This window comes from Leptosomus discolor, chromosome 4 (assembly GCF_034619465.1).
Source record: "Leptosomus discolor isolate bLepDis1 chromosome 4, bLepDis1.hap2, whole genome shotgun sequence".
NCBI classification, from domain to species: domain Eukaryota; kingdom Metazoa; phylum Chordata; class Aves; order Leptosomiformes; family Leptosomidae; genus Leptosomus; species Leptosomus discolor.
Window position 1 is genome coordinate 51,429,324 of NC_141394.1, and position 12,043 is coordinate 51,441,366.

A 12,043-nucleotide genomic window follows, 5' to 3' on the forward strand; every position below is an offset into this window, starting at 1 on the left:
GCAGTTCTAGAATCCTGCCTGCTTATTGCATTACCTTTTTACATCTCTATGACACTGTGTGGAGGTCCGGAAACCTGGAGTGGTGTGCTTGCCCAAGTACAGGAATCAAACTGTAAAAGAGCTAGTGCTTGCACTATAAGCTATGGAATACATATTGCTACTATTCCTAAAGGTGTCAAAGTGGGTGGTGTTATCATAATTAACTATCTTCTGAGCATAAGCCTGAGATTATATTTAATTATACAGTATACCAACTTACTTAGAGTAAACTAATGTTATATTAAACTAACTGGAATTAAATTGCTCCATTTAAACTGTTTCTAATTTAAAGGGTGCATTTTGGAAATACTCTTCAAAACAGCTAACTAGCTGGGATTGCCTAGTTGAATAGTGTACGAAAGGCATGAAATTTGTCCAAAATATGTTGAAAATAGTTGAACCATCTGTAAAAAATGAGAGTTTTGCTATGAATATTTTTTAGTAAAATGACTTTATAAAGCAATGTATTGGTCTCTTGTATACTTACAGTATTGAAAATTTCAAAATTAAAAGTTGACATTTATTAGTACTGCACTGTGATCTTTAGACCAAAAAAACCCAATCTGTTTTTTTCCCTAAATTTCCATTGTACTTATAACTGGATTCAGATTCAAGAAATCTTTTTGAAAATATCCCCTAAATCCATTTGTTTATTTTTCCCTTCGTGAATCCCAGCTGCAAACCTGTTTCAGATAAGAAGTGACTGTATTAACATCATGTTCACCTGGTTTACCTTTAATACACTACTGAAAATCTTGAAGTTTTAACATTTCAGGGCTTGTAAGAGGAGTCATCTCATTCAGTACCATGAGCATCAGCTAGTTCTTGAGGTCCTCCTATCTGTCAGGGAGCAGTGAGGGCTGACTGCTCCCTAACGGGTGAGGGAAGCCAAACAGGACAACTCTACCAGGAGGGGTTCAAATGGGGCTGGAATGAAATTGGGCCCCCAGGGGTGGGGAAGACCCAGAGAGGTTGGGCAGGGCCAGTAAGGGCTGGCGGTGCCCTCGTGGTCCTGAGAGCATCCATCTACAATATTTTAGTTGTTAGAATATTCTTAACAGATTTATGTTAACTGTAAGAATGTTCTTACTATGTTGCTTTTTGTTATCTACAGTATAATTTTTGAAATGGCATCACAAATCATTTACTTCCTCTTTTCTGAAGACCACTTTTGTCTAGCAGTGCAGAAATAGAAAGTTCAAGTATTAAGAGGAAGGTGTGTATATAGCCTACTACACTTCATATAAAATTATATCTGGTTTTCTTAAGAAACTATTAACAAATTAGTAACATCAAAGACATTTCTGTGTCAATGTGTCATGCATCAGATACAAAGGACTATACTTCAGAACAGAATTCAAATCAGGAGAAATTGTATTTGGAGTGAAATGTTCTTACTCTGATACATGTAATTCATTATGGATGGGGGAAAACCACAGAAAGTTGTATTCCACAAATAAAATCGTTTGCCTCAGATGTTTTCTTTTAAAAGCTTTAGCTTAAAAAAAATAGAGACCTTTCCAAGACATGAGATTCAGTATTTTATTTCACACAGCTGAAAAATGTTCCCGGTTAAGAGAAATTAGTTCAGAAATCATTTCCAGGAAAAAAAAAAAAAGCTGACATAATCTCCCATTCTGAAATTCTTTGCTGTTTTAGTTTTTTTCACGTTTGCAAAGCAGCCTTTTTATTGTCCTGTAAATAGGCAGTATAGCTGAATGAAAGCAGCTTTCCACTAAGGAACTGTCTGCCATTGGGATACACAAAGAATACTTACAAAATGGTTACACGAACTGTATGACTTATTCCACTTAAAGATTTTTCATTGGCTTTGCAGTATATGTGAAACTATTCCTGTAAATGATTAACAAATACAGGTAATCTCAGAGCACACTTTAAAGGCCATCTAGTTCCAACCCCCCTGCAGTGAGTAGGGACATCTTTAGCTGTATCATTCAACCTGGCCTTGAATGTTGCCAGGGCTGGGGCTTCTACCACTTTTCTCGCAGCTTGTTCCAGTGTTTCAACACCTCCACTGTAAAATATTTCTTCCTTGTATCTAGTCTGAATCTACGCTCTTTCAGTTTGAAACCTGATCATTATCGCTCATCCTGTCACTACCCTCCCTGATCAAGAGTCCCTCCCCATCTTTCCTGTAGGCCCCCTTGAAGTACTGAAAGGCCACTAGAAGTTCTCCCCAGAGCCTTCTCTTCTCCAGGCTGAACAACCCCAACTCCCTCAGCCTGTTCTCATAAGGGAGGTGCTCCAGCCACCTGATCATCTTCGTGGCCCTCCTCTGGACCCTTTCGAGCAGGTCTATGTCTTTCTTGTGCTGGGGGCCCCAAAGCTGGATGCAGTATTCCTGATGGAGTCTTACCAGAGCAGGATAGAGGGGGAGAATCGCCTCCCTCGACCTGCTGGCCACACTTCTCTTGATGCAGCTCAGGATTCAACTGGCTTTCTGGGCTGCAAGTGCACTTTGCTGGCTCATGTCCAGCTGCATTCTTACAGTTCAAGTTAGAATTACAAGGATTCAGAAAGAAGCCATGATTGTATGTTATGCAAAATGAAGAACTAGAGTAATTTCTGAATTTCCATGAGAGAAAGTGGGAAGAGAAAGGTCAACATTCTCGTTCCTTTTTTTTGTTTGTTTAATGTGCTGTTTATTATGGAAGAAGATGTCATAATATAGATTTCAGATTGTAGTATTTTAGAGACTACTTTTCTTCCATACTGAAAGTAGTCTGTTTCCTGTACCTCAGGAAATTCCCTGTTCAAGTGTCCCACACCGCAACTTCAGGCAGCGAGAGCAGCTTCTGAACTCGGGGGACTAGGGCTGCAAGTATGGCATGGCCTTTTCCAGGGGGAGAAAGTTTGGGATGGGCAAGAGCAACCTGCCTTTTCATTTCTTTTTCTCATGTTTTCAAATTAACTCGGTGTTAAGAAGTTGATGAACAACTTCTTCAAGGATCTTCCTTGGAGTTGCTCATGATAACTTTTACACGTATGTACACTGCATGTACAGGACTATATTCTAGATATGGAGTATGTCTGTTCCTGATATTCGTAACACCGAGCTACAGAAATACATGGAACTTGTTTTATACCACTACATTACTTTATTACATATAAGAGAAAATGTTCTTTATGTTCACCTCTGAATGGAAGATCTGATATACTTCTGTATAACGTCAGCAACAGAAGTAATAGATCTTTGCCTCTTTTTTCATGTGTAGTTTTTCAGGTATAACCTAAAGCCTTTTTCATTAAGTAAATATACATATATTATTTACTAATATACCAATCTGGGTTTTCTTTACACTTTATTATGTCAGGTGACATCAGTCTAGAAAATTTTATCAGGTAACTATGCCTGTTCCTAGGCTTGTCTGACTTCAGAAAAAATCTTGTTTACTACCAAATACTTCCACAGTATTTAGAGAGCTTAATCATCCAATATTTTTTTTCCTATTCGTTATGTTTATGTATTCATAAAAATATTTTTTTAATTTCCAATTTCCAGGAAGATAGTGTGATGACATACTTCTATGTCCCTTCTGACATCTGAATGTACAGCATTTTGTAGACTACCAAGTCTATTAAATTGCAAGCTGAAGTTCACATCAAAAGAGTAGCAGATCTAGTGATCCAGAGAGAAAATTATCTGATATTTTAATACTGTAGATATATTTGCATTCATATGACTGATACTGATCTCACTTTATACTCATCTTACAGATCTATAATTCCACTAATTTCAGCTAAGTCTTCTCTGAGTTGCTAGCTCCTCTGAGTAGACTACGTTTGAACACCTTGAACCTCTGTCTTTAGCCACTTCCTGCAGAAAACAGAAGTGCAGGTAAACAGTGTAGGTAAAACGCTGGACTGCTTAAATTGATGAGAGTTTTGCCACTGGATTTTCTTTGGTCCAGAATTTAAGCTCACAGCTCTATATTTGACACCCAGGAACTAAGGAATATAGATTTAAGTTCCTAGCTTCTTCATCCCTCTTTTTATCTTTTAAATAAGACAAGGAAATGAGAAGAAAGAAGGCTTGGCTCACCTAATCTTTCATTATCCTGTACGCGAGAATTTGATACCCAAGGTCTTCATCTACAATTAGAGCCTGAGCACAAGAAACCTGAGAGGCAGAATTTAGCCTGAGAATCTTGTTAAGTATTTTCCTAAGGTGAAAGGAAAGAAACCTTCAGATCAGACTGAACAGTGTTTGGAAGTGTAAGTTACCAAACTGTTATCTGAGCAGGCAAAAATAGGCATGGCAGCACATTCCCTTGCTAAGGGTGAGATTATTCTGAGAAGACTCTTCTCCAAATACTGACTAAGCAAAAGTGAAAAGGCCTCCTTAAAAATATACTTTGGCCATGCAGCTGTCTATCAGGATAGCTGCCTTTCCCAGAGCAGCAGTTGCCTGGACTAATGATCTTCAAAGGACCATAAGGAAAGTGGAAATCAAATCAAGTGTTGAGAAAAAGGTCCTTAGCAGCTGCTTTTGTTGCCAGAAGCTCCCTTGATTGCATCACATGTTTAGCTGAAACCAGTCACATTGAACACAGTGTCTCACTGATAATTATAGCTTTTTATCTAGAAAGATGGACAAGCCAAATAGTGACTTTCATCTGCCAGATTCCGTGATGCAGAGCTAATTGGCAGGATGTTAGAGAGGTCATAGCATGGTCCAGTGAGAGATTAAAAACACCTGAACTCTTAGAAATTAGCTCAGAATAATTTCAGACTTCCCAGGGAACTGAGTGTCTTTTAAAGTTAGTAATCATAGTGAAAACAACTGGGAAGCCTATTTCTTGCAGAGGAAAACCCTAGATTCAAAGGAAAGGTTTGCAAGGTAAGTGCAAACCTGATGTATCATTCAGGTAAAAATAAACCTTTCCTTCTCTTCTTAAAAAACTTTCAAGAGGAAGAATCAATATATTAAGTCACACACACGCAAAGTCTATCTAATCTAATATGCTCAGTCGAGGAGTGACCAATAATGGATGCCCAGGGAAGAATCTAAGAATAAAATGAGTATGTGATAATTTTCAGAAATATTTTCCTAGCCCTTACTCATTCATAGCTAAGGCATTTCCCCGTCTGTTTCTGTCGGATGTCTTATTGGTGTTGGATAAACTTACCTAAGCAGAAGTGCGTGCTAGCAAACTGCTGGAGGTGTTAAGGTACCCATGGTCTTACTGCAAGCTTCAAGGGAGGAACAGTGTGATATCAGGTGAATCCAAGGAGAAAAGTGCCTCTCTCTGCAGCTGCGCCCACCATCCTAATTTTACCTCCTCTCATACGCTCACTCCCCTCCAATGAAAGCATGATCAGTAAACTCTTTTTTTTTTTTTTTTATAGGCTGTCTTTCTCTTGGCTTTCTGTTGAAGCTCTTCCTCTTTCCTGTGCATCTGTCCTTCCTCTGGAGGAGTGGATCTGACTCCTCATTCTTCAAGAAGCAAAATTCAATTCTGTCTTAATTTCTGAGATTCCTTAAGCTGGCTTTGGACACAGGATATGACTACATGTATATATGTAAAAATTCCTCAAAAGCTTAAACAGAGTAGGATACAGATAGCAATGTAATCATGCTGCAAAATTACCTCAAAAATGTTAAGACTGTACTTAACATCATCCGGTGTTTGTCTTCATGCTACATCAGTTTGATCTCTAATAGTACTACTGGCAGTGAGTCGGGGTTGTCTGTTATATGAACTCACATTCCAGTGCTCTCTTTCTTTGCTTTTTGAGAGTAATCATACCTTTTCTCTTCAAAGAAATGCGTGACTGATTGTAAATGCAATCCAAATACTATAGGTTGTACAGATTAGTAGAATAATGTAGCATAGTGTTGGTTAGTTAGTTAGAAAAATATATCTTAGGAATAGAGGGAAACTGGTTTGTGTTAAGGCTTTTTAAATTTGTAATTTTCAATATCCTCAGGAGATAAAGTCCAATTTGTATAAATTAAGTTCAACTCTGATTTCTGAAGCAGGAATTCTATGCATAAAAATTTTAAACTTAAGATAGTATTCTTGTTATTCTTTTGTACAAAAATTTTACCTGTAAAATACTTTATGACATTATTAAAAAGGCCATTATATTTGGTAGAAGCCCCCTCTCAGCATGCATGTTTATATTTAGTTCTAACTTAATTCTACCTCAATTTGTTGTTCTCTCATTTATTGTCTTATACATGTTTCCTAGGATAGCCCACTGGTATTACAGTCTGACAGAAATGTAACAGTGAATGCAAGAAATCACATGGGACAGTTAACTGGACAACTGACAGTAGGTGAGTGTTCTTTATTGACTGTTATGTATATCAATTTAGCTTTATGAATAGGTTTCATTAATTAACATCAAAGATAAAATATTGCTGAATAGTCAGGAAAAAGATCTCATGATCATACTCAAAAAACAATACATACAGTGGATCATAAGAGCACGATTCAGCATTAGCTGAAGGCAGAGAAAGTAGGAACGCCTCAAAATAGTTAAAACAGCTTAATGAAAAATGATTATTTTTGAGACAGCTGTAAAAAAAAAAAAAAAAAAACAAAAAACCAAACACTAAAAAAAAACCTCAGCAAAACATATTTCAACAACACTTTCAGTGGGAAAATAACCATCATTTTCTTACAAGTTCTGTCAGTCTTCCACTACTTCAGTGGGAATTGGTTTGTCCCCGTTACTCTTACAATGTATTTGTATCAGCATATATTGAAAACAATTGGGGTAACAGAGTGTAAAAAAACAGAACAAAAGAAAAATCCAAATGCTTTCCTACTCACTACAATATTTAAACAGAAAGTGATCATACTGCCAGTCGTTCATTGAAATGGTGTCTGATATTTTGCAAAGTACAAAATATAGCAGATCAAAGTCCCAAATAAAAGGGAAATAAAAAATGCTCTACTTATTTATTCCACTTTTCATGTATTTTTCCCTGCTCTTATAAATTTTACCGTGTTATACTGCATTGTTAGTACAAATCATACCTATTGTGTTAGTAAATATGAAGTAATATTTTTTATGTTTTCAGTACTAGAACAGTACTGAAGATAGTGTGCTTTTTAAGAACGTTGGCCAAAAAATTCAGTACAAATTAATCTTCTAGGTTTGTTAGAAAATAATATATGTTGATTGGGAATGGGAAGAAATATATACATACATATATGTGTAAGATACTAATGTATATATGAATTTGAGGAAACACGACTACTTTTCATTTCTTTTATTTCTGGATTAAGCTGAGTTTTATCCACTCTTTCTCCTCATGTGCCACGGTTGTGCTCACAGACATTTTTAACTTAAACTCCAGTTGTAATCTACACTGAGCTTTCATACTGGCTGTAGACAGTGGCTTCAAGTTGTAAAACATCTTTGGCAAGTGCATAGAGAGTGACACCATCTGCACTGATTTCCCTGAATGACCACATCAAATGAGTGTGCAAAGCTAACCAGGCTTGCTAGCAGTTACAGATGAGGAAAATTAAGCTAACACCTGTTCTAGCCATATTGTACTTGCCCAGTGTGTTTACAGAACGTGGTTCTCTGTCATCTAGTAGCTATATTATTAAAACCTTCCACTTCAGCTGATAATTGCTAAAAGGTGAGTTGCCCATGGCAAACATTCACATTGGTTGAAACAGATATGATATTTTGATTGCTGACACCATTCCTGTTAAGTGAATCCAGCACTGAAAATGTACGTGAGTGTATTGAGACTGACCTGCTTAAAGGCATCACACTAGAGGTTAATATTCTAAAAACATAAGAAGAAAACATGTGTTCTTACATTACCATCATTAGAGTGAACGCCTGTAAGCTGCTTGGTGTGCAGCTGGTGCAGAATGTCTGGAGAGTGGACATTGCTAACTCGCAATATTGTATTTACATTATTTCTTACTTTATACCTTCCTCTTCTTTTTCGTAATGTTTATATGGCCTTTATTCTTTCTTATAGCAATGTAAAAATCTGCTTCTTTATTTTTCTTAAATTCCTTACACAGTATTGAATACATATTAAAATACTTCATATTTTCTTAGTTAATATTTAATATTTCCTACTTAGTACAGGCACTTATAACTACCAGTACAATCAGTAAAAGCCTGAACATTCTAATATTGAAAATCAAAGAAATTAACAGGCACCCAAAATTCAAAATGTATTATTCCTGCCTTCACTTGTAAAAAATTTGTTTTGTAAGGTAGAGCAGAGAAAGAAAAATTTTTGATTTTTGCCTAGGTAAAAGCATGGAAAATTCTGCTGAGAGAAAGGGAGAGGACTTTTCTATACCGGATTTGCTGACATCAGAAAATATTTTTTTTCTTTTTAGCTATAAATATGCTCTGGAAAGCCTGCCTTCTTCAGAAATGCTCTTTGTCCCTTCACTGTTGCTGCATGCTGAAGCAGCTGTGTGTGTGGCTGCCCAGTGACAGGAATGAAAATAAATAGTGGAGGAAGCACTGAGGAGAAATATTTTTAAACCACAAAAAAAGTAAATTATTATGCCTTGGGGAAAAAAATTATCTAGTTAACAACTTTGAAATGTTCTTATCTGTTATCTTCTTTTAAAAGTTGAATAATAATAATTTTTTAAAAATGGCTACAAATTTATATGCATGGCAGGAGCATTCTGAAAAGAAAGAAGGATGCCTGTACATTCAGATGGGCAATAATGCACTGAATACACCTGTGATACTATTGGCATTTCATCTGTATTTCACAGGACATAAGTGATGTTACAAGGCAATGAATAGGCTGGTCTCTTGTCTTTAAAGTTCAGATTGCTGATTATGTCCAATTTTAGGACAACTAAAAATTCTTTCTGTGGTATTCGGAATTGTGCCCTGCAAGGCTAAGACAGCCTTAAGAGAATCTAATTAAAACTGTAAGTGGAAGATAGATTAATGTAAAGATGTGGGGGTGGGGCTGGGAGGAAGAAGGCTATATGGTCACCCAGGGAGATGGAAAAACTCCAGTGAAACTCTTGATAGCAGGTATTCACTTCTGTAAGTGGCTATGGAATACAAAATATTAAGACATCTTGGAACACACTGTAATCTATGAGGACTGAAGAAAAAGTATATTTAAAAAAAAAAAAAGATAGCTAAGAGTACTGGATGATTCAGTAAGGTGGTTACATGTTTAAATGGCGTAAAGTCAAGTCATGGCTCTAGATCTTACTTTACCAAGGACGCATCCATTATTACAGTGCAATGTGTTTATATGGGCACTGAAAACTGTAAGGACAGAAAGTCACATGTGTAGCAATGCTTTCTGCTGGGATCTGTAACAACTGAGCTGGAAATGTTGGTTTGTGCTCCTGTCTATTCATGTCATACGGTCAGGAAACTGCAAGTTTGTGCTGGGATCTCCAAAACGACTCCACAGGCTTCAGTTTTTAGACATGCCATTTAAGATCAACAGAGCAGATGTAGCACAGTGATTTTTATATCTAAGCTGGATAAGGACAAGTAAACACATCTTTCCACTCCAAACCCTTACTTAAAAATGCTGTTTGCTTTATGCATTCTACTGAATTACCTTGCCACAACCTTTTCTCTCTGTTTAGTCAAAGTTTCCATAGTTTAAAAGTATATGGAAAAAGATCTTTTCTGCCAGTCTTAGAAATGTGCAACAGTTGCTCACCTCAAGCCAGAAGTCTGTTGTGTCCATGCTGTCTGCACAGATCGTATATAACTATGCCTCTTTTTGAGTGGAGGACATTAGGCTGACAAGTGCTAAACGGATCAAAATTAAATATGGATGAAAGGAGACATTTGAAACCCGCATGTGTACTTACCATAACTTCACCTTCAGTTTTGATTATTACTTTGCCAATTTTCTCATTTTTTTTTCATGAGGGTTTTTTTTTTTTTTCTTACTGTAATAATTGCTTCTGACAGGTATTTCTGCTATTGCTTGACCCTTTTCCATTCATAAGGATCCCTAGAGACATCTGAAAAGTGCAAAAATGTGCACTTTATTTTTGCTAAGCTTTGGGCTTTTTAAGACAGATTTATAACTCCCATAGAGTTCCAGAGCTGTACAAGTCACACCTTTAGAGAGTGTCTGACTCTGTATCTCTACTCATTGCAATCTCTAGAGCCATGCAAATTGAGAAAAATGATTTGAATATCAACAAAAGTTATACTACACTTTTGTGATTACTTTCTGAAAATAGCAGGCAGATGTATAATTTTCAATTACAGCACTGGTAAAGACTGATAACAGTACTATCAGGTATAGCTATTCAAATACCTTGTCAAACTGGATGACACTTTTCATCCATTTACCACAGAATGTGTTGTGTATTCAGGATTATTTTTTTTTCTTAAAAATGTGCTTGCTTACTTGTTGTGTTCCACCAAAAGTACACAGTGTATTGTGCAGAAACTATTGGACATTAGAAACTACAGGTATGTAACCTTGTGTGAGTGGAAATAGTCCCCTTCATCATTCTTAGGTATATCACATATGCCAATCACTTGTGCCTGTATCTAACAATACCTTAGAAGGTAACACATCCTGATATCCCTACACTTTGGAGGTGATTGATGTAACTCGTTACCTAAATGTTGCCTGTGGTGTTTCCTTTGCAACATCTAGACATCAAAGAAGATCTGAAGCAAGAGACAACATCTCAAGTCTTTTAGAATTACCTTGGTAGAACTTGTAATAATATGTGTGACATGTTGCTCTAAATCTTTCATATCTATTGGCAGACATTAACTTATGTAAGATTACTATGAACTTGAACTAAGTATCCGTTAAGTACTAATATGCTTAGATAATAATGGGTGAGAAATGTCTCTATATTTTTTTTAATCTTGCTTGCATACATAGTAGCCTCAAAAGTAAGGGCTTTTCTGCTAAGTGTTGCAGGAAAAGGGTACTTTCAGAGTGGTCATACACATATACCCTTCCGTCACAGCAGGAAGAGGAAACAAAAGGGCTCAACTTCTCTCTTATCTGTATGGTGGTTCTTGTACTGTTGATAGTAGGGTCCTGGGGAGAGAAGGGGTGATGTTGTTTTTCAATCCCCTGTTAACTGCTTCTACCCTTCAAGTGGGCAAATATGGATCAGAACTTAATTGTCAGGAATATGTAAAATAAAGCCATTCTCCTTTCCCTTACAGGGAGGTTTGCCTACCTGTAGTCCCAAACTCCAGAGAAATTTCAAAAATCTAAAATGTATTAAACATTCTGCTAATCTAATTTTCATATTAAAGTAATTACTCTTGTAACCACTGCGATGCAGTAAGATTATGAATATTGTTAAGAAGATACATTGCAAAAACAAAGACACATAAATGAGTTATCCATTTCTCATCGTCCTCTGAATTTGTATTCCTTTAAACCACAGACTAAAAAAAAAAATAAAATCTTGATCCTTAAAGCACTTTAGTGTGTGGAAACCAGAAATGTAAGCAATTAATTTCTACCATACCTAGATCAATTAGTAGTTCAGCTTTTGCAGTGATGTACAAACAGGAGTATTTCATATTGAACTTGAGACTGAATATGTAATAACTTAAAATCTTGTTTTGGGGCATTTTATCATTAATCAGGCTCTTCTTGTTGCAGCAAAGGTTTTTAACTTATAGTTAATTCACTCCCTCTTCCTTTTCTAATCCAAAAAAAATGAACACAGAATCTGCAATTTATGTGCTAAATTACATGCATTGCTTACAAATTTTCAGATGGTTTTGCACCTTAAATGGAATTTTCTGTTGAAAATTACTCCATTGTCTAATGTTTTCCCTCGTTTTAAGTCAGTTACTTGTCAATTCAGAGAATATTTAGATACCTTACACAGCAAAATATTATGCATTCTGAGTGTACAAGTTTTACAGTATAATGTTTCTTACCAAAGGTTTGTAGCCAGCTAAACAGGCTTTCCAGGTATAGGAATATAAACAATTTATCAGGAGGTGAAAATGCAGCTCATCTGCTATTCTGTGGTAAAAATCCATTGTCAGATCT

At 36.3% G+C, this 12,043-nt stretch overlaps 1 protein-coding gene across 1 annotated transcript in view; it reads left to right on the top strand.

Moving 5' to 3' along the window:
• The window catches only part of SGCZ (sarcoglycan zeta), a 228,132-nt gene that overhangs the window by 147,417 nt on the left and 68,672 nt on the right, over window positions 1-12,043 (top strand). Inside the window, exon 3 of the mRNA XM_086464148.1 lies at window positions 6,256-6,343. Coding sequence (XP_086320274.1) covers window positions 6,256-6,343 — 88 coding nt within the window. The remainder of the gene's footprint in view (window positions 1-6,255; window positions 6,344-12,043) is intronic.